The 22,922-nt window shown below is 42.4% G+C and overlaps 2 protein-coding genes across 2 annotated transcripts; both read left to right on the top strand.

Annotated features, from left to right (window-relative positions):
* The first annotated feature begins 1,905 nt into the window (after positions 1–1,905).
* On the top strand, positions 1,906–18,093 carry LOC140319417 (mitogen-activated protein kinase kinase kinase 20-like). Its single transcript, XM_072397036.1, has 12 exons — positions 1,906–2,064; positions 3,412–3,601; positions 5,056–5,143; positions 7,935–8,036; positions 9,306–9,371; positions 9,469–9,497; positions 10,103–10,240; positions 11,536–11,622; positions 12,840–12,914; positions 13,006–13,112; positions 15,231–15,366; positions 16,174–18,093. Exons 2-12 carry the CDS (start codon positions 3,443–3,445, stop codon positions 16,483–16,485), a joined length of 1,299 nt encoding a protein of 432 aa, XP_072253137.1. The 5' UTR covers positions 1,906–2,064; positions 3,412–3,442; the 3' UTR covers positions 16,486–18,093.
* Positions 17,079–22,677, top strand: LOC140319211 (mitogen-activated protein kinase kinase kinase 20-like). Its single transcript, XM_072396808.1, has 11 exons — positions 17,079–17,128; positions 17,274–17,289; positions 18,364–18,408; positions 18,494–18,524; positions 18,610–18,749; positions 18,842–18,916; positions 19,012–19,101; positions 20,904–21,020; positions 21,194–21,268; positions 21,413–21,563; positions 21,660–22,677. The coding sequence occupies exons 1-11, from the start codon at positions 17,079–17,081 to the stop codon at positions 22,352–22,354; spliced, it is 1,485 nt and encodes a 494-aa protein (XP_072252909.1). The 3' UTR covers positions 22,355–22,677.
* Positions 22,678–22,922: the final 245 nt, after the last annotated feature.

Here is a 22,922-nt window from a genome sequence, read left to right as displayed (position 1 = left end):
ATATATTATATGATTATTATGCTATTATTGAACTTTTAATAATGAGAGATATGGTCAATACTTAAAGCAATGAAGTATTTCCTAAATAATGGAGGATGTGCTCCTCTAAAAGTTACATCTGAATACAGTTACATAACATTTCTTCACTTGAATTACAGTACCAGCAGCTGTTCACTTCTGTGGCTGGTAGAAAAGATGCTGATATTGACACCTTTACATACAGTTGTGTATTTTAACGTACCGTGATACATGATGCTTATGAGCTCATCTCATATTTTGTATGATATGTTTAGTAAAATCTTAATTTGTAAAGTAACCATAAAGAGAGTAAAACCGTACAGTTATATATAGTAGAGAAGACCGTGTTGTCACACTTTTATCCCACTTTTCTCTCATTTTTCACTATGGTATAATTTTCACACCAAATGAAGGTCTTGGGTACTACTTCTGTGCTTGTTACATAAAAAAAAAAAGATAATAATAACCTAATTTCAGCTGAGATCTGTAGACATTTGAAAATAGTGTGTAGTAATAACTTGCCCCACAGGAGGGTACATTTTCACATTGGACTATCAAGGAATACAGCTTCCTTAAATTCATTTTTATCTCAATTTATAACCATATTCATTAGATAATGAGAAATCCATAACACAGAAAAAGTCCCATTTTGAACTTCAGCCAGTTTGTGTTGATGAGCAAACACCAGGGGTCCTGATGCTGCAGCTGGGAACACAAAATATTTTGTAGACAGATGAGAGGCATTACGGTTCAGTGTGTTATTAGTACACTATTTCAGGAGACCAGGCTGTTCCATAGCTGTTTGAGAGAGAAGCGCTTCTCCTTATCTGGTGATGAACTGTCTCAACTGTTTTTGTTTTTAGCTGCTTTCTCTCTTTAAAGATACAGATTTTGACTACCATTTGCCTTCTCTTCAAAAACAGAATTTTTCCCAATTTGTGTCGAATTGTTGTGCAATATTTGAGCATGAGGTATCTATAGTTATATAAAAGTCAGCGAGACAACTTCCTCCAAACTGGCATGTGTGTAAATATAAGCTACATTTCACTGTTGGCTCATCAGAGGACTACAGCTAAATCATTTATTGTTTCTTTACTCAGTAGCTGCTCAGAACTGAAATATAATTCACAAAACTTGTTACAACAAGTTTTATTATGTATTTTTCAGACTATTTTTTTAAACTTTTGAAGGAGAAAATGAAGAAAATTGTGCTATCTCAGAATAGTGTGACTGACCGTTTGTGAACAGGAAACTGAACAATGAGTATGATGCACAAGACAACTATATTTCATTATTGAGATAGCACTTTTTGTTAAGGAGAAATTGTCACCCAGCATGGGTATGTGCACAGCTGAGTTGGGCTATGTTTAATGCTTGACTTTTGCCATTCAACAACATCACTGTCCTTGTAACAGTTGTGCAAGAGAGGGGAGGGATGCAACGCCACAGACTGAGTGAGAAAACGTTAAACACAATCAACCCCGCTAACTTCCTCTGTGCACCAGTGTTACTTGTATGGCAACTCATCCTGTTCTCCCCTACGTACACTTATAAGTATGAAGTAACATAAGCAGAGAAAAGAGCAGCAATTACATATAACTGTATGTGAGTATGTTCTTCTTGGGGTGGGTTATAATCAAATTAAAAAGCGTAGAGAAAAATGTCATATGCTTCTACAAATAGATAAAACAACAACTATCAAATTTTTAAGTCCACAGCTTTGGAATCAGAAAAAGGGCTTAAAAAGACATCTGCTGGCCCACAGAATTCACTTTGAGCACCAGCGGAGGTTGTTCCTTTTTTCTCCAGCAGGAGGAGCTGTTGTCATCAGTTTGGTGACGGTAGTGAGTGGATAGTCTCTTGGCCGGCGCTTCCCAAAGTTGTGCAACCGGTAAAACCACGGCGGAGACAGTGGATTAAACAGAAATGAAACGACGTCACACGTGATTTTCCGGAAAACCTCGTCGCTTTCTCAAAGTTTTCCTTGTGCCCTCCAGCGGCGACGGCGCGCTGCCTCTGAAGACTGAAACTGCACACTGCATGTAGGTATGTATGCTTATAACTTCGGGAAAGGACGTAAAAGATACAAACTTGAATCCACATGTTGCTGGTTTACATGGCATCATGTGGATAAAATCAGCTTACTGCGAGCTGCATGTCCTCCATTTAGGGCGTGTTGATCATAATGTACAGTACACATGACATTTATGTACTTGTCAATGTTGGACCGCCGAGTGCAGCGGATACGACACATTTGTAAATGTGTAATTACCACATTCACAACATTGTGTCCTAAAGTATTCGTTGTAGTTGTTAGTTTGTCAGTGCAGCATACCTCTGATGTGGTTGTACGCCACATGGAGGCATCATCTATTATATCATACACAGTAAAGTTACTCCACATGTGTTGTTGCTGACTTTGAAGATGGAAAACAGAAGGTGACCTCACTGCTGGTCATCACTGAGCGATTAACATTTAATTTAGCTCTGATTACAGTGACAACCTGCGGTTTGACATATGGCTATCAGGTGTTAGTGCTGCAGTGTGTACAGCTGTGTTTGCTATTAGGTGAGAAGCTTGCAGCAATGACTCAAGGAGAGCCACCATATCCCAGTTACTCTGGCTTCTCGAGTGGTCAGGCAATACTGAGGTGAGGGGCGGGCTACTGAGCAAATTGCTTTGAAGCTAAGTATAGCACGAATACAAGTAAATCAGCAGAAAGCAGTGGCTCCCCTCTGCGACAATGGAGGCATTCCCCACTGTGATGGATAGTAATCCCAATGAAGACCAAGGTAACAGCCTTTTAAAAGCCATAATTGCTCCGCTGTAAATGGGAAACCCAGGAACAATAACAGAGCTACAATTTCCTGTAATGATGGAATTATTTTTTTACTAGATGCTTTTAAGTTGTTACAGACAAACAAGGGATGTGATAATCAGTGTGTGTGGACTCCGCTTTGGCAGCTCTCAGTTTTGGCTTGCATGCACAACGTGTTTGGCCTCAGCGTAAGCAGGAAGAGCTCTTTCTTTAGCTGGAAAGATAATGAGAATATGAGAAACCCTCCATGCCTTTTGTATCTAAATAAAGACAGTTTATTATGACTTTTTTTTTTTTTTACCCTCCCTGCTTGTGGCTTTACTTGTGCCAAACACAACAGAGCCTGCTGGAATAGTCTGTGACTGTTGCTGTTGATGATTCCAACATACCAGGCATGCCAGCATCCTTATACAGCCAGAGGCCGAACTCTGAGCTTGTTACTCAGGGATGTTGATGCAAATTGTAAGTGGCAAATGAGGAATTAGCAGAATTTGCCGGTGGCTTTTCATTGAAACATTAGGTTGAACTTTGTTGAGTGAATCAGACCTTCCTCTTGTTCTCTGAACCCTATTAGAAGCCGCATTGGAGTCGAGTGTCATTATGAGATGTCGCCTCCCAGCTGGTCTTTCGTGCAGATCAAGTTCGATGACATCCACTTCCACGAGAACTGTGGCGGCGGCAGCTTTGGAAGCGTGTACCGAGCCAGGTGGATATCCCAGGACAAAGAGGTGGCGGTGAAAAAATTGCTCAAGATTGAAAATGAGGTAGGAGTCATAATTGCCCTGGCTTTTCTTGTGCTTTTTAATTGTCAGTGAAGTAATCATTTTAATTACGGCCCCATTTCGCTGGATATGATGACTTCTCTACCCATCACTCATGGTCATTATACTCCCCCTCTCTGAGAAGTGTGCCGCTAAAGAAACACTGTCAAATGAAAGAATGTGTTTGGCCCACTTACAGCCGCGACTCCTCTTGAAATCCCTTTGAAAGCGCAGACTCATTGTCTTAAAGACAAAAAAAGAATTATCTTTGAAATCTTTTCAGGGAAATTGCACTACATTTGTTGGCCTTTCGACGTTTCGCAAAGTTATTCATCGTTGCTTGTATGAATTTGTAAACGATCGCAGGTATCCATTCAACTTCGCTCAAGTGTTGGAGAGATGATTGTTCAGTGAAAACGACAATGTAATCCTTTCACATTGGACCACTTGTGCCTTTAATTATAGTGTTTGGTTACAATTAAATGAACTCATTCTGTCAGGTTTCCGTTCATTCAACAGAGGGTTTCACATAAAACCCTCTGGCCAAAAATAAGGCATTAATAGGTCTTTCTATACATTTTTGTATACATTTATTTCACAAGCCGATTAAAGGTCCCACATTGTTTCACAAAAAAATACTATTCCTGTTACATCCCTGGTTTTAGGCTGGGTTACTGATAGCGTTGGGCCATTTCTATGAGGATATAGTAGCTAACGCAGAGATAATGTACACATTTGAACCACAATCAATATTTAAACATCTTAACTGAAAGAAAAGGCAACCACTTGGTGATATTTAACATCATTTCTGAAACTTTGTGTATGCATTCTACAAGACGGGATTCTGACAGTGAGCTAAGTTTCAGTTGAAGTATAGCACTGCAGTTATGTAAAAAATGCAGGCCACACCCACACCTTGTTCATTGGTTTCAAATGAAAAGTTAAGCTGATTTTGTTGTAAAATGAGCTAACGCCGAGGATTTTCCTATGGACCTGTTTTCTTGAGATAATGGGCTAACAAGTTCTGTTGATTTGGCTTCTTAAAATTTGATTCTCTATTAGTACAAACAGTGGGATCGCCTGGATCGCAGCTACTTAAAGTGATAAATGGACTTGTTATAAAGTGAAAACGACTGTTTTTGTCAAATCAACTTGAGATCATGAGATAACAACATCAATACGAACAGCAGCAGGTAAGGCCGCCCTGGGCCTCTGCAGGATTAGATACATTACTATGAGATTTGTTACAGAAATGTGTGTCTTTCTCTTTCGACAGCCACATAGTCATCTAGTGGCGTTATTATGGCAAACTTCTGTGCCAGTCAGAAAATGTTGCAGTCACTGGCATTTAGCCTAAAGCGTGTCGTTTGCTAGCCTGTATGTAGCTTATTAGCATTGTTTATTTAAACTTTATTATGAAAAAGGTTATTTTTTTCTTCTTCTTCTTCATTGCCCAGGCTGAAATCCTCAGTGTCCTCAGTCACCGCAACATCATCCAGTTTTACGGCGCAGTTGTTGAGGCTCCCAACTATGGAATCGTCACAGGTAAGTTTTGATAAACGATGATGCCTTAAATCTGGTTCGAAGCTGCTCAGCGACTGAATGATATCCTTGCAGAAAACACAACGAGTGACTCTGTTTGCAGAAGTCGCATAGTTTGCGAAAAATGGAACGAATGGAACAAAGGCTGCTATGATAGCATTAATGAATGCCAGAGGCTTCAGGAAGTGTACACATTCAAACTGCAGTTGTGTGCCCCTGTTTTCTTTTTTCTGGGTCAGAGCTATGCATGTCTCAATTTGTTAAATGCCTTTTCCCTTGACTAATCTCTTCCTCGTTTCTTTTCTTTGCCTCCTCCACTCACGTCTCAGGCAGCCTCACAGCAGCAGCAGTTCAGTGCAAGCAGCTCCACCTAAGTGTAGATAGGAGGTTGTGTTGCAGAGTCTTAGCTTGTTTGCTCACTCATCATGAAGGGGTGAGCTTCTGAGCCTCTTGGGGTGAGGCAGCAAACTCCATTTCTGCTCGCAGACACACGATGCAACTGTCGGGAACTATAGCATGTTTTAGCAAGTGTTTCCCCCCCCGTAGCTCCCACATTTCCAACGTCTTGTTTGTACCATGACAAATATCGCTCACTGTTTAGGAAACACGCTGTGAATGGAAACTGCAAAGGTCCCACTCACACCCTTAGCAGGGACTTTCATCTGCTTAAATCAACGCTTCCCTCATTTCAGATTCAAGTTTGCAATTCAAAGTTTGCTCAGGAGTTGCTTTATCCCATAGCAGGCTCGGTATTATAAAGCTAACATACATGCAGTCCCTGGAACGACTTTGCAACTTGAAAACTCAGGCAAATGAATAAAGAAAACACTCGGGTCAGTCTTTTTTTCCCGTTCGAGTTGGAATCATCGGCCATTTTAAACAGCGTGCTGACGCACATGGCTTTGAGAAAGTTCTGAAAACAACATAGTGTACAATGAGCAAAAACAAACAAGCAGAGGAGCGAACAGACTGAATTTAACTTGCAAAACTCTGCGGGACGTCAACGGACTTTGAAAGCTGCATCCAGAAAGAAAAGCTTTCGTGAGCAATCACCCTCCACAAGCCAGCATTCCCAAAACAATCATTAAAGAGAGAACAAAAGTGATGCTGTGGAACCTATCTTACTTCAACATCAGAGTATACTGTATCTGTATACCTATTTCACCGATCCATATTTCATATTAAGGATTCCACTTTAAGGATTTTGTGATGACTAGATTGATCTCAGCAGAAATGAGAGTGGTGGCAGCTGACCTTTGATATTCTTGGAAGGGCTGGGAACGTCTCCCCAACTGCAGTGTTACAGTTCGATATGGCCGGGCCACTGCTCCCATGTGACTTCACACAGATTATGGGCTAAAGGTTTCTTTTATCTCTTAGCACGAAGAGAGCTTTATGAAATGTTGTGTAATCTGTGCTTCTCTTTTTTTCAATGATAGTAAAGAAAACTGCATGAAAAAAACCATCATAAATCACGAGACAGCGATGCGTGCGAGCAGTGGAAAATACTTGTGCTCCTCAGCTTTCTCCGCAGTGTTCTGGAGCTGCGAGACAGAAAGTCTTGTTGCCAAGGAGCTGGCGGGTGTCTCTGTTTATCAAGGCAGAATCTAATTAACACCAGAGGGGAAAAAAAGTGTTTATGGTCATCCTGACCGTGCCATGTCCACATTCATCGGCTCAGTTACAAATTTCCTCTATCTGTTGACACACAGCATCGGTCCGCGCAGTTTCCCTCCTCCACGACCCACCTCAGACACCCGTGTGTCTCTGTTGATCCGCAGGAGTTTAACGATATCTGCCGTCACTTGGCAGACTCATAAACTTGACGGATTGCGGTGAGTTATCTTTTCTGGGTAAAGGTACGCTTGCCCGTTTTGCTCGTTGGAAGGTGCTTGAAATCCGATAAAATGAAAAGCGCGTTTTACAACACCGCAGGCTGCCGTGTTATCTATGGGAAGTGGACGTACTTCCTCAGGGGCAAAGTGCAGACGTTCAAGCCATTTGGGCTGGTCAAGTAGCTGCGTGAGACACGTTTCTCTGTCCACTGTCATCCTGCTGCCCCTGTGACACGAGTGAAAAGACCCACATGAATTTTCGGCCTGTAATGATAAAAAACCCCCGGTGTGTTTTATGATTGTTAATTAGGCTCCTGTCTCGGTGCCTGTGCTTGTTTACAGTGCTGCGTAGGGATATGATTGGGTTATTATGCACAAACAGAGTCTTCCTGCTGTTCGAGCTACTGCTTGTTTATCTTTATTTAAGCACTTCACAAAATAGCCTTTGTCTACACATGGGAAAAATGTTGCCTGTTCTGCATATCTTTGATTTGCGGAGGCTTCATCAAAGCCCTCTTTCAGCGTCTTGGACGTTTGTTTTTTGTTTTTTTCTCCCTTTTTTTTTTTTGTGGAGCAGATTTTGCAGAAGGGAAACGGGATTTTTAAGTTTCATTTAGCCGTAATTGCTCATTAGAAGTGCGCATGTGAAACCTTTGAAAACGGAGCAGAGAGATCATTAGTTTGCGTTGTAGAAACACGAGTGTGACAAACTGATCCGGAGGGGACAATCGGCCTCAAACTGACAGCAAACGATATTTAACCAGGACCCTGCCAGCTGGCTCGCAAAGTGGGTCCAGTCAGATTTCAGTTTTTAAATGATTTCTCGCCCAGCTCACACATATTGCACCCATGTGAACAATGCCACACTCAAAACAACAGTTTTGTTACTGTAAGACATTGTGTTTATTAAGTTGTTGGTGTGTGAGCCTCTGTCAGCTGTATTTTATCTGGATCCTCAGAGTATGCAAGTGGTGGCTCACTGTACGATTACCTGTCGAGTGATGAGAGTGAGGAGATGGACATGGGACAGATCATGACCTGGGCTGCAGAGATCGCCAGAGGTAAACTTTAGATTCATCTATTTCCTTCATATTAACCTTAAAGAACTGGATCAAATTCTGTCTTACCAATATCAAAGCTGATTGACTAATTGGAAATGTTTTCTGTATTCAGAGGTGACTGACTGAGACAAAGCTTTTGACTTGTTTTACACTGTAACACCAGGCTACGCGTACATGGTTGTTGGTGAGGATCAAATCCAGCCAAGATTTGTTGACAATATCAAGAGTAATTGTGAAAAAAAAAAAAAAAAAGCCTAGAATTATCCCTGTAGTCTGTAATCTGTTGCCTGTGACCGCTTCTTATTATTCCAACCTAAGATTTAGATGATAATACACACTTATACACAAGCCAGGAAACAAGCCATCATCAAAACAATGCAACACAAGGATTAATAAGAAACAGAACTACATGCAAAACAAAGCTATGAAACCTGTTGGACTGCTGAAACTGCGCATCACCTCTCTGCTACTAACCCCTAAAAATTGTTAGTGTGAGAGGCTGTTGATGATCAAATGTCCATCAGTTGAGAGTCCCGAGTGGCAGTTTGGGTTTGCCCGACGATATTAAATCCAACAACATCTCTCAAACTTTGTCTCAAACCGCCAATATGTCGAGTCCTCATGAAACGGTCAACAACCGCGAGCACAGAGAGACTTTCCTGCACACATCGACATGCGACGTGTGTTGTAAAGGAGAAACGGACCAAACGAGCACGATTAAGATGATCACTTTTGGTTTTCTGCGAAAATCCAGCTCTCATGTTGTTTTGGAGTAGAAGGGGAAGTTCGGCGTTTACTCATCATTTGGGGTGTAAGTGTTTAGGCTCGGGGTTAAATTGTGAGCGAGAAGACAGATTTAGCTGCGTCATGGTGGAAAAACATGCGTGTAAGAGAACATGTAAACTGTGGATGCCGCGGCAGCTTAAAGAGAGATAATTTCATTCATCTTTTTTGTGGGCTCCCACTCTGTTAATTATCAGTAAAACTCCAGCTCTGAATATTCTGTGTATTCGTTCTGAATGGGTGTTTGAATTATTTTTCTCAGTGATATATTGTTCATTATCAAGACATGTTGTGATCGTGGTATCGGAATTCATTACAATCATTTATCTGCATAGCAGCTTTTCAGCAATCACATCAATGCCTTCATATGCTGTTCAGAGAAGCTCTACGTCTAATTTCACTGCTAGTATGATCAGAAAGAGCACATCCAGTGAACTTCAAGTGATTGTTGCCTGAAAACCTTACTTCTCCTTATTTCTGCTTTAGGGATGCATTATTTACATTCAGAGGCCCCCGTTAAGGTGATCCACAGAGATCTAAAGTCCAGGAATGGTAACTACTTTCAAGTCCAACACAGGTTTATCATGCCCAAAGTCAACAACTGAAAAAGCTTTCAAAAACTATTTTCTCTCTCTTCTTTTCCCCTCAGTTGTTATGACCGCAGATAAAATTCTAAAGGTAGGTCTTCGATGTGAATACATCCTTTCATGTCAGCATTTTTTAATGTATAACTTGCCTTTCGGATCAATAAAGCTAAAACGATCAATTTTGTTCTCAGACACAGGGCATGAAATTCTGGTGATGTTTTTTTTATCAGTCAGTAACTTATTCTACACTCATAGGGAATTACAGACAGTGTTTCCAACGTCTTGTGAAAGGTCCTTAGGTGGAGGTCAGGAGAAAGGAGACAAGAAAGCTATTCTGCTGTTTTTGACCAGGTCCTTTAAAAGAGATTTAACTACAATCATGATCTCGTCATACTTTGCTCTTGCGTAATTTACAGTTTACAGCATACATTCCATCGATCGGGACTTGAAGGCGCGGTCCGTGACCTTTAGAACTTGCTTCTCACCTCGTCCATGGATGCTTTTAAAAACTATCTAAGATCCATAGATTTAGTCTTGTCTGTTAGGAACGTTCTCTTTTTAAATGCGAGTTTTATATGCAGTTTCCTAATCTGTGCATAAAGTAAATCTGTGGCTGGCATGTTGCAAGGGACAGCCGGATAAACCTTTTGACTAACCTGCAACACTGGTCTCATTGTTGTTTTTTCGCCGCCTCAGATATGTGATTTCGGGGCGTCTAAGTTCCTGACACACACGACACACATGTCCTTGGTGGGCACGTTTCCCTGGATGGCTCCAGAGGTGATCCAGAGTCTCCCTGTGTCTGAGACATGTGACACCTTCTCCTACGGGGTGGTGAGTGGAGGAACTGCATACTGCCATAACCTTTATTCCTTTTTTTTTTGTTTTGGCACATAGAGTCTTCCTCATGATAAACACCTGTTTATCAAACAGAACACAAATGTTCCTGAATATTACTAAATTAGGCTATTATGATTCCTTCCAAATGTTTCTATTCTGTGTTCATAATTAACAGTAACACATGCTGACACCATCCTTTTATAATACGCTTGTGAGCTGCTCAGCTAACAATAGACCCGTAAGTGTGTATTATGGTAAATTCTGGTCTGCTTTATCTGACGGGCGTATGCTGTATGAATGTGGTACATTTGATAACTTTACTTAGTAATTAACATTTTATGCATTGATGATATTCACATCTCTCCTGATCATCTTTAACGGGCTGTGAAACGACAGGCCTTAGGAGTTAGTGTGTTTTAAAGCTTTTCAGTTTATCGAATGAAATGCGTTTTTTTTTTTTTTAAAGTCGAGAATCCAACAACGCATAAAGCGGCACACGACACAGGTTAAGATATAGACTTTTTCCCAAGAGCACCTTTGCTTTAATACTTACTAACTCATTTATACCTACTGGTTCTTTATTTTCTTCAACAAATAATACCAATGCATTCAATCCGAACGTGTTCATTATGGCACATCAAAGATCACAAAAGCGGTCGTAAAGAACAGTGAAGCTAACAACCTCGGGCGAAGATGTCAAAAACAACTTTGTGTCTGAAAGAAAGACTTGACTGACAGGCTTTTTATTTCGGTCCAAAAAAAATCCAACTTGTGGGAAAAAAGGAATTCTTTCAAATGTGGTGAATACATTTGCAAGAAATTGCACTTAAGTCCCTAATGGCTCCCAGCAGAAGTCCCGCCGATATTTTCCTTTCTGCTCCTTTTCTTTTTTTCTTTTTTCTACTTTAAGTGGACAGAAATACAAGTTTTGACCTTTCCAGAAGCACAACGCCTTAGAAATTGACTGTTACCTTTGTTGATCTTGAAAATATCTGAAGACATTTGGAGGTGGTCTCAGAATAGAATCTGTTAAAGCAGATTTTCTGAAATTCCTTTTCTATCGTACAAATGCAAAGTCCCTCATTATTAACAAAAACTGATGGAAAAAAAAACTTTCACTTTTGATAAAGAAGACATCTGAATACTAACTGAAAAGATACTACATTTTCAGGGGAGTACCAGTAATGTAAAATATGGTCGAAACAAACTACTGAGTGAAACTAAAAATGTACAGTTTGTTAGCAGCGATACGGCATTGAATAGTGATGACGTTTGCTCCTCTGTGACAGGTGCTCTGGGAGATGATCACCCGTGAGATACCCTTCAATGGCCTGGAAGGCTTACAAGTGGCGTGGCTCGTCGTGGAGAAGAACGAGGTATTTATTTTTCATTTTTACATTATTCAAATGTTATGCATCCATACAAGATGACAGGAATGAGTTTTGTATAAAAAAAAGTCTGTTTGTTAAATATGAAGCAGGAGCCTGGAGGCCGTTTGCTTAGCTTCGCATAAACAGTGGAAAACAGCGACCGCATGCTGATTCAAAACAAATATATGACTGGACAGGGATTTCTCATCCAAAGACATAATTAAGCTCCTCAAAAATGAGGTCCGCGTTAATGAGGAGCTTATTAGCCTCGTAAACACACACAGTTGCACTCTCACGCTGGCAGCAGTGTGCCTGAGGTGGAATGTTTCGCTCATTTTCTTACACTTAAAACAACATTTTGCTTCTTATCCTGTTTTAATTGTATGTAACATAAAAAGTGCGGAGGGAAAATGTCAGGGTGCGGTTTTTGTTGAGGTGTGTGTGAGGTACTAAACCCGCTTCTTAAAGTCAAGGATGCTTCTTTTGTAGGATGGGATCTTCCAAGTCAAAGACTCCCTCCTTGCATTCGCAAAAACACATAATGGAACGGTCCTGACAAGTGGGCACATGTCACGCCAACAATCTCACCAGTAATTACACCCTCCTCACGCAACAGCAGGAAAACTGGATGCCTATTAATTAGCTGGTAGCTGTTAGCTGGCTACCTAACAGTGATTTATACTTTCTGTCCTTTGATGGAGAATATTACCATACTACAAACTTTATGGTGGCCACAAGTATAATTTGTTTTTTAAAAATGTCAAGACATATAGCACCAGCCCCAAACTATTTTTCATCTGCACCGTCCTCAATGTGCACAGAGAATCAAAGAATTGCTGGTGAGACGGCAGAGGATACACAGCCCTTCAAGCAATCTTTGATAAAGGAACGGTCCCTCTCCCAGATTTTATGACGTGACATTCTAGGAAAGGATGCTGTTAAGGATTCTTGCTTGACTTTGAGAAGCACATTATCTCTTGTTAAGGGTGTACTGGTTTCCAGGGGGCTCTTTTTCATAGTGAGGTTGCTAAGCAACCAGCAGGATGAAGACGTCGTTGCAATTTCTGCTAGTTTAGAGACTTTTTCTAAACTAACTAGTTGTTGGCTATAGCTTCATATTTAACAGAAACTCAAGCGACGTCGATCCTATAATCTAACGCTGGAAAAAAAGTTTAGCTTCCATAATGTCGAAGTGTCGCTGTTCTGGACCGTGTGCATTTCAGAGGTTAACCATCCCCAGTGGCTGCCCTGCCAGCTTTGCAGAGCTCTTGAGAAAGTGCTGGGCAACAGAGGCAAAAGTGAGTTACATTTACATCCAAATCAACCTTGTAGTCTATGTATGTTTTCATGTCAATCATATACAGAGCAAATGTTTTTCTGTTCACGTAGGAAAGGCCAATGTTCAAGCAGATCCTGTGTACTCTGGAGTCTATGTCTAAAGACAGCAAACTTCCTCAACAGTGCAACTCTTTCCTCCACAACAAGGCTGAATGGAGGTAATGTGATCAGCTATTCTCCACAGGCAGCAAATGTATTTATAACACTATTTTCATGCCAATATACTGCCTCAGCCTAAGGAAATGTGCCACCGTTTTGAAAGAAAGATGTGGAAATGTAGCTGATGGGGGCCGCGAAGCACAAAAAAGAACTTGAGCTCGTGCATATAGATCCTTAATGATTACACTGATAGCTACATAAAGACATGAAAACTGCCAAAGAATGATCCATCTGGATATACTTCCTCTCTTTACCCATAAGACCCTAAAAATAATCACCATCTTTTTCAAGTAGAAGTGTTTAATTGGCCTGTATGAGCAGCTGGAGGTTTGGTGATGTTCAGCACAGCCTGAGTCTCAGCTGTCACTTTATTCTCTGTCTGCCTCTCTGCGGGCCTTGTCTGTGCTCTGAGTTTTTTTTTTCTCCCCCCCCCCCCGATCAGAAGTTTTGCTGGTAGCATCATGTCCAGGCAGCCATCTGCACGTGGAGCAGGTTGGAGGGAATTTTAGTCCTGGGAAACAGAAAGTGACAATGCCGGGGAAGGCAGAGGTTTGTGGTTAATCGGAGCAGGTGGTAGCTCTTACCGAAATGCTCGAGAAGCGTTGCGCTTGTCGTGAGTTTACTTTAGTATGAATGTTATCCAGAAAGACATAGTGCTAAGGTCACTGGGCTTAACATTCCTAATTCCCTCTTGTTTTGCTTGTACATTTGTCTGCACCATATTCTGAGGGGAGCATCTGGCTGAGCTTTAAGAAGCCTTAAATTCAAACCTATAAGCTGAAGGACACTTGACATACTGTAGAGCTGAAGGGAACCGCAAATTCAAGTCGCACAAGGTTTGTCAGGAAGGTGGGAAGCAAAAGAAGTCATTATTTGATAAGCTGAGCGGAAGCTGTTTGAGGTAAGAAGCTTCACGACGGAGGAACTGGAGAACCAGGAAGAGTGAAGTTTGGCCTTCCTGCCTGGGGTACATGTGTTTACGGAAAGAGTGTGGGACGCTTTCTTGGAAGGGACTGAATGGATTTCCACAGAACACTGCGCAGCTCCACCTGCTGGACAAAACAAACCTCATTGACAAGAGCAAACGTGAGGCACTGGGCTGTCCCTGAAATTTTGAGTGTTAGTTGGCACATTGGTGAGTTGTTAAAGGCGTTTACAGCACTTTTATTTTGGCTCAGCTGATTATATGTGACGACATACCTACCTAGAGCATAAACTGTGATACAATGTAACAATATTCTACAATCCTATGGAATGAACAAACGTACAAACAAATCCTCTCCTACTCATTCAGCCAAAGGGGATGTTTTGTGGAGCTCTGTGCCACAGCAACAGTTACTTTGCAGCTAAGTATTTTTAAATGAAGTCTTGGGTAATCATCATAAAAACCTAAAAGAAACCCTAAAATTCAGGTTGAAGTCAATCCAGTTAAAACCGGATTTTATGTTGCACTTTGCTTTAGTCTTGTGAACCGGAGCAATACCACGCACGCCATTCACTGACGTAAATATACTTCCCAGAAGGGGAAAATGCTAACAGTGTTACACAATACTGGAAAATACTGTATAAAATCCCTAATTCAAAGAGTGAATGAAGCAGCACCGGCGAGCAGCGGATTCAGCTGCCCAAATTGTCTAAAAGCCAAAGTTACCGCAAACTTCCCACCAGCGTTTGATCCGGCAGTGTCACAGTGCACGCCACGATAGTGTTGTTGAACAAAAATGGTAATGAGGCGACTTAGAAAGACAGCAGAGGTCACTCGGCCTTCGCGTTTCAAGACAAAGTCAACAACAACAGTCCGAACAAGCTTAAAAAAGTTGTACATTTGGCAAAAATAGAGGAAACAAAATGAGATATTTAGATAAACTAAGTTTTCATCTGCAGCTGGATGGACTCCTGATGGACTAAATGCACTGTTTACTCTGAAATGTTTGCTGAAAATAGAGCTGCCAGGCGGGAAATTAGATGAGGCTGATAAAGAATGAGCTGATTGTCAAAGACAGAAAGGAAGCCGGAAAATGAAAACACGGAGCTGCGGATTTTGCAGTTCACAAGAAAGATCTAGAACAAGCCAGCCCTGAATGTTGACTCTGTTGCTCTGTTGCTGTGTGTCGAAGGTGTGAGATTGAAGCTACACTCGAGAGGCTGAAGAAGCTGGAGAGAGACCTGAGCACCAAAGAGCAGGAGCTAAAGGAACGAGAGCGGCGTCTGAAGGTGTGGGAGCGCAAGCTCATAGAACAGTCCAGCAGCCCGGTGAGTCCCTCGTTGTCCCCTCTCGACCTTGGTTCATCCTCACCTCTGTGGCGCCCCCTCAGGTGGTCAAAGTCGCAGCAGCTTCACAGCGGTGTCGCTGTTTCCCGGGTTTCGCCATTGATCAGGAGCCCTGTTCAAAGAGAACGAAAAGGGAAACATGTTGTGGTCAGTGCTGCATTTACAAGCAGTGGAATACGTTTACATCACGGTGTGCCGAAATGTAGAAACTTGAATCGAACGATGAGTCATGGTTGAATCACGGCGATGAATCTGACGTGCAGTTCACACTTCGCTCTTCTTTGTCTCGTCTGCGTTTTTTTTTTTCTTCTTCTTCTTTTTTTCTGAATGCACTAAAGTCAGCGTTCACACCCCCAGCCTCACACAAAAGGCCTCAACATCTGGCTGCATCTGGCTGTCTTTTATATTCACGGACTTATCTCTTGAGTGTTTCCTTGATTTGAAATTTTAATGTGAGAAAGTAGTAATAAGGCCATCATTCCCTACGGTCATTTATCTGGTGAAAGAAATGGTTTCAATTTAAAATGGTCTTTAAACCTCTTTAAATCTGCTCATTTGATACCCGTGTTTCCCTTCTCTTCCTATCCTTCACCAGCTGTACTTTTCTGTGTATTTCCTTTCAATCATTCTATTTAGGCTTCAAATTGTCCACTCGTCTCATCTGCACTGTATCTTTGTGGTTTAAAACTGATTGTTTACTTCCTTTTCTTGTCTGTCTTCTCTCTCTTCTTCCTCTTTTGTTCTTCCCCTTCTCTGTCCTCGCTCTCTCCTCTCGTCACTGCCTTTCAGCTCTTCTCACCTGCGGCGAAAAAGATAAGTGCTCAGTCGTTCTATCGCTCTGAGACGGAGGAATCAAACAGTTCACAGATGTCATGTCAGATCACAACCTCTGGTAATAAGGAGGTGAATCTGCACTCCGTGATGAAAGGCTTTGGGGATGTGTTGTCGTTGGACCTTGGCCGGCCGGTCCTGCACGCTGCCATGCGGGCCGACATGCGGGCCAAGCGGAACTCTTCCAGGTCGAGCCGTGTCAAAGATGGACACAAAATCCACGTGGCTTGGGGGACGGGACACTCCTCCGGGTGTGCCGACAGTGAATGAACTCATGGATGATTTGGGATGCCACAGCTGCATCTGTGATCTGTGATCCCGTTTAATGCATTATTGATGTGGAAGCGCAACTGCTTGTTAAGTGGTGCCGTTAATTGTTTTATACTTTCATTAATCATTACTTTGTCATACCATAACACACACTGCCCTCTGCTATGTAAGCCGGATGTACACTGCACAGGAACACAGACACAATTACCACGTATATTTCAAGCCCCTCCACCTGTGGATATTATGAATGTCATCTACTGTAGGCCTAATGTTGGGGATGTATAGTGCCACGCTGTGAGGAAAGAGCCATGTGAGCCAGTTGCTTGGAGAAGGCCAGGCTTTTATGATGAAGTGACATTTTGCTGACATTAAGATTGGCCAATTTGTTCTGGATGTGGTGGAGTGCAGTTGTTGAGACGCAGTCTCTTACTGGGATGGGAAAGTACACGTATTTTTTTTCCTTCGGACTGACCTCAGTTAAAAAACAGTAGGAAAGGGACTTTGCTGAATGACTGTCGGCTTCATTCTCTCATTCTGTGTTTTAAACTGCTTTTTTCGAAGCTGGTCTCCACCTAAATAAAAAATAGATGAAAATGAATGAAATCATCTCCTCTGATAGAAAGATGCAGGACTCCACGCCACGGTTTAACTGGATATTAGCTTGCAGATCTGCATTTTACAGTAGAGAAAATGGTATTAGTGTTAGCGTTCACTTAGGCATTCTGGGGGAAGGACATGCTTCCTTAAGCATAGCCCATTAAACTGTCCCCTTTGCTTGTTATAATCAGCCAGTCTCACGAGGATGTAATCCTCTGTATTCCTGCGTTGCCGCTTGTTCGCTCTCATATTCCGGCTCAAACACTGTCCACACTCTTGTGTCAGACTCAACATCACAATTAAACCAGATGTGCAACTTTGTTTGCATGCGCCTGTGTGAAATCCAGACCCTTGTACCCACCAAATGTATCTTTCAGAGCTTCCACTAAAATAAAACTGCTTCTCGATGTGATTCATGTTCCTGCGTCCTCCAGAGCTTTGTTGATAAATCAGCTTCTTTTAACTCTCTTTAATTCTCTCGTCACTAAAGAGCAAATGTTGTGGCTTAATGGTTATATTACCGCTACTGCAGTGATTACAAAACAGTTTAGAACAGAAGACAGAACAGGGTGTGACAGATAGCATTTCACTGTCAAATATTTTTGCCTCACGTGGTATGTTTGTTGAGCCTATTCTTGTGACTTAGCTTCATACCACTCGGTAACTCCCCATTGTTCATGGCCCAGTTACCCATCATTCACTTAGTCCACACGGGGGCAGACTTGCGTGAAAACTCATCTCAACTCAAAGTCTTTTCCTCCCGCGGATTCCGCACCCGACAACTCTGTCCCCCCCCCCAAATTTTTTTGCCGACTGAATGCCACCGGTCTTTGTCAAAGAAGCACAGCTGCTCGTTTGTGAGATAAAACGTGGTTTTATGAAAACCGATGTGAAGTCACTTCAGCGAGTCTGACTCCCGTTTCCAGCTGAACTGCATTACTGGAGCAGGCGGAAAGCCGCTGTAGGGGAGATTGGCTTTATGAGCTGAAATGTATGGTAGCGACGAACATAATGATGAAATCTTTGTTTTGACTGGAGGTTTCTGCTTGATTGTATAAAATGAGCGATAAATTATTCGTATTGTTACCATTTTCGCTTCAGTAGACCACGTTACATCAGTCATTTGTTTTTTTATATAGGACATTTGGGGGGCACATTTCGTTTTGATGACATCAGAAAACATGGCCACATTCCATTTTTCTATCATTAATTAACACGCCTGGTGTCTATATCCATCCACCCTCTGTTGCTGTTACTTTTATCTGTCGTGTTTCTCTGCAGTTGCTGCCCACCCTCGACATATATACCTGGACAGAGGAGCATGTGGTCAGTGTTGCTGCTTTTCACGAACCGATTATTATTTTCACTGCATTACTATTGACTCTAACATATTACGACTTTCTCCCTTCAGTATTTCTGGATGCAGCAGGTGTTTGGTACAGGTTCGTCCCTTTCCTTCCTTCAACCTTGGCCCGCCTCAGACTCTTTGGTTGTTGTTCAAAAACTCTTTCTTTGCTGTTGTGCCAGGACACGGTACGTGTGACATGGAGCTTTACACCGACCTGTTTAAAGAAAATCACATCACCGGAAAGAGGTTGCTGCTGCTCACAGAAGACGACATGCGGGACATGGGGGTCAAGTCCAAAGGCCACATCATGCACCTTAAGGCAAGTCGCCATTAAACGCCATTTTTTTTACCCTCGTGCACAGTATGTGATCAGAGCTATTTGGAATTACTGTTAACTGTTACTGTTAATTTTCTATTCTGCAGGCTGAAATTGAAAAGCTAGCCAATGATTACCTCGGGTTTGTCCACTTCCCGCCACTGCTGAAGGTACGACACTCATTCTTTATCCTTGAGAAGGGCCGTTTGTTTGTTTGTTTGTTTGTTTGTTTTGTCCCACATTTGATCCCTTTTCTTCCCCTAAGGATGAGCTGGAAAAGGAGGTGGAGCAGAGGAAAATTGTAAATCTGGAGCTGGTGTTTGGGTACCACTGGAAACCGGGAACAGGAAAGTCTGTAAGTTTGTAAAGAAACACTCTCGAAACACAGACTCCAGCATATCCTGCAGCTGTGAGCGTCCCTGGCTCTGTGAAACCAACAATTAATGAACATCACACAGAAATCCTGTGTCTGCTTTAAACATTTTGGTAATAATGGATAGTTTCTCAGTCTGCTGCCACTGAAGCTGTTTGCTCTGAGGATTCATGACGGCGGCTGTTACACTGCCTATTGAAGGCATCACTAGACATGTATTAGACCAGACAAATAAACATTTCATTCTCAGCCTTGTAGCAGATCCACCTCGAGTTGCTCACAGCCCTTTGTTACGGTCTCAAACTGTGGAGAAAGGGTGGCTCTTCACTTGCTGTTTGAATTTAATCAAAAATAGCCCATTTAGCCAGAAGTCATTTTCTTTTAAAAGGCAAACGTTATTTAATCTTTCAGCTGTTCATTGTCCCATCATAAATAGTCCTCTTTCAGTGTGTTCGGCAGGGCTGAAACGAGCCTGCTAATTGCCTCCCATTTCTTCTGACATGTGGTGGTTTAGTGGGTAGAAAACACAGCAGGGAGAAGGAAACAGGAGGCTGAGAAAATGAGAGCTAATTATTTTCCCCTGCCTGGTGTCAGGTTCCGTGTCAGCCTTGTTTTTACAAACTGGAAGGTTTTTTTGCACTAAATAAAACAAACCCGTACTGCATTTTTTTTTCTTTGCCCCTCTTTGCTGGCGATGTCATGGAAGCAGCTGCACTTCTCAAAGACAAAATGAGGGCCTGCAATTGTGTGGCCACCATCTGACAGCCACTGAGGGTCCCCTACTAATGAGGATATCACCGTGCAGCCAAGTGAAAGGTGCTGAATTATGTATGAGTTGTCATTAGACGCACTCGGGTCCTAGGCATCATTACCAGACATTGTTTCTGCTGGAGTGATTAGACTAGCATGGACCTGGGAGCCCCGGTGCTACCGTCCAGGGCCGACACCAGGCCAGCACAGGGATGCTGGCGTGTTTCTGAGCCAGAAGCTCGCTGAAGCCCCGCTTTGAGCCGTTTCCAGCCCCTGGGGACGATGAAGGAGAGGTCGAAGGCTCCACAGATGAGTGTGTTAGTGCCACTCCTCTGATGTCTCTCTCTGTGATCCCTACACAATGGATTGGCCTGTGCCACGAACCCAGCGTGGCTAAGCAGTGACCTGTGGCTTCGCGGGCAGCTCTCGGGGATTGGAGGAATCATTACTGCGTCGTCAGCATTCAGCATGCAGAAGAAGAGGGCTGGGGAGTTGCTCAGATTTGTGCCTCCCAGTAAGAAGCGTGCAGCAGTTCACGAGAAAGAAAGGAATTTACCATTTTTACACTGAACAATTCTGTACCAAGAAATGATTCGTTATTCCGCTGAAAATGCATTTGTTTTCATTTAAATTTACTAAAGAAATTCCATAAAAGTTATTGTATTGACCTCGTTACTCGCATTGTAATGTTGAGAATTAGTGCAAAGAGGTGGAGAGCATGTTTCAAGATGAGTTCTTTTTGATGCTGAAACCATCGTCTACAGATGACTTTTGAGAAAACTTCTCCGTCTTTCTCCTGTTAGGAAGTTGTGGGGTTTATCTTCTGTACTCACCCTCTATTTAAAGGTTTAGTGGCCAGTCACCTGCCACTGCCGTTGAACTACCTGTAGGTTGTGCTGTTGGTTTATGTTCAAGACAATGAAATTTCACCTTTGCAGAATGGTGCAGTTAGAAACTTTTTCACACATCCCGGTTGATTCTGAATCTTATTTAATCTTACCATTAACTGTTTTTTCTTTTGTTTTTTTTTCCAGGACTGCAAATGGAAAATGTACATGGAACTCGATGGAGATGACGTTGCAGTTACTTACATCAAAGATGTCATATTTAACGCCAACCGACAGGATGTGGAAATCCTGCGGATGACTAAGGTGTCGTCAGAAAAAAAAAATCCTATTTTCTTAACTTGTACCCCTCCTTTTCCTCCTTTTACATTTCTGAAGGTTGTCTGATTGTAATGTTTTAATTTAGCAACAAGACTGTTATTACTGTATTATCCTTGCGACAGAGTCATTTTTGATGCTCTGATGTTGTTACATTGCAGCCACCTTTTGTGATGGATAAATGGATTGTCGGAATACAACAAAGCCAGAAAGTTGACTACACCGTCAACTATGAGGTGAGTCATTCCATCAGTTGTGGGGGTGTCGCAAAACAAAATCTACGCATCATCCATCAAGGGTAACCATAGACATGTGTGTAGATTATAAGCTTTAACACTAAATATCACTTACCCCTCTGTCCTTTTCACTTGACATTTCAGAGTGATGTCAAGTCACCGAAGTCTATGAGACACAGCTGTTCGATGGAGTGGAGTGTCAGTGGTGGACAAGATGAGATCAAGACTGTGGAGCTGGTCATTGAAACAGCCGAAGCTAACAAAGACTGGAAACCCAGGGAGAGCGCTCACTCAAGTAATTGTGGGGGTGTTTTTTTTTTTTGTCCTTTTTTTTTGACTGCTTAAGATTGTTGTGATCGAATAAAGGTGAAATGAATATCCTCTGTTTTAGATATTGATCCAACATGGATGCATAACGTAAGGCAGAGGCAGACGATGACCCCGAAATCGCAGCAGAAGACGAGCTCCGACGCCCGCACTCTGCCTCAGTTCCTCTCTGCGCACGAAAGCCAAGGGTTTTCTTATGCTGCAGCTGTGCGGCGCTCTCCAAACCGCCTCCAAGTATCTCCCTGGATTGACTCTCGCAGCTCCTCGCCAACTGCCAGCCTGTCAGCCAGACTCTTACCACTCAGTCTGGGGTCAAAGGGCAGCAGTCCCTCGAGCACTACGTCAGAGAGCACCTCAGAGCGTGAGCGCCCACGCAGTGCCGGAGCCATACGCGACCACAGCAGAAGAAGCTACTTTGGCAACACGTTAGCGGTGGGAGGGGGGCAGAGTAGGGAGCACGCATGGAACTGTAATAGAGGAGGCCATGTTCATAACAAAACCAGCAAAACCTCACGGCAGTCAGGGAGGCCACGATCCAACAGTTACAGTGTCACACTACAGAACCGCCCACCAGTGATACCAGGTATCCTGTCTGTGACAGGAAACCCCAGCGAAGAGAAAGAGGGGGGCAAAACCAGCGATGGAGGGTGGATCAAAGTGGAGCGTCAGAAAAGACTACCACGTCAGGACAACAAACAAGCGAGAGGTCGACCAAGAAGAGGGGGCAGGGGAGGGCGTGGTGCTGGTGGAAGAACTTGATGTGGGCCACGCGCAGGCTGACAGCTTCTTTTATGCTGAAGATGCACTGAAAAGGTTTTACATATGAATTATATCCACTGACATACCCGCATGTTGTCGTGTCTGTAATGTCATGTAATTGCTCTTTTTTTAGACGAATACAAATGAGTCAGCCTGCTCCGAATGTATTTATTAACATTAAACCAAACACTTATGTATTACTCATTTTCTATCATATGTTCTATGGCAGTTGACAGCCACTGCTGCAGTCAAAGTATAACGATATTTATCAGCTTGTTTTGTCACAGGCAGAACCAAGATTAAATAAAAATGTTTCAAGTCTATTTTCTGGTTTGTCTCTTTCATTAGCTTTGGAAACAGACATTGCCTATTACTTGGTGCTTAAATCATGTTCACATCCCGATGTTTACAAGGATATGTTACAAGGATATTCATACCCCAAAATGAAGTGTGATTTACTCACAGGTAAGAAAAAAGTGTCATATTTTTTTTCCTTGGTGTCTCCTCATGGCTGTGACATGTGAATTACCTTAAAGGAAGGCGTGCAGTTTGGAATGAAGTCAACATT

The sequence above is a fragment of the Leuresthes tenuis genome, unplaced genomic scaffold (genome assembly GCF_036924035.1).
Source record: "Leuresthes tenuis unplaced genomic scaffold, fLeuTen1.0.hap1 SCAF_12, whole genome shotgun sequence".
Taxonomy (NCBI): domain Eukaryota; kingdom Metazoa; phylum Chordata; class Actinopteri; order Atheriniformes; family Atherinopsidae; genus Leuresthes; species Leuresthes tenuis.
This window is presented reverse-complemented; position numbering and strand designations above follow the sequence as displayed.

What these genes read in the sequence shown, in the direction of transcription:
- LOC140319417 (XM_072397036.1), top strand. Translation starts at nt 3,443, where the DNA reads ATGTCGCCTCCCAGCTGGTCTTTCGTGCAGATCAAGTTCGATGACATC. An exon ending in AGATCTAAAGTCCAGGAATG is followed by an intron (nt 9,372 to 9,468) that starts GTAACTACTTTC and finishes TTTTCCCCTCAG; the next exon opens with TTGTTATGACCGCAGATAAA. An exon ending in CACAACAAGGCTGAATGGAG is followed by an intron (nt 13,113 to 15,230) that starts GTAATGTGATCA and finishes TGTGTGTCGAAG; the next exon opens with GTGTGAGATTGAAGCTACAC.
- LOC140319211 (XM_072396808.1), top strand. Translation starts at nt 17,079, where the DNA reads ATGAATGAAATCATCTCCTCTGATAGAAAGATGCAGGACTCCACGCCA. An exon ending in ACTTCCCGCCACTGCTGAAG is followed by an intron (nt 18,917 to 19,011) that starts GTACGACACTCA and finishes TCTTCCCCTAAG; the next exon opens with GATGAGCTGGAAAAGGAGGT. An exon ending in AACCGGGAACAGGAAAGTCT is followed by an intron (nt 19,102 to 20,903) that starts GTAAGTTTGTAA and finishes TTTTTTTTCCAG; the next exon opens with GACTGCAAATGGAAAATGTA.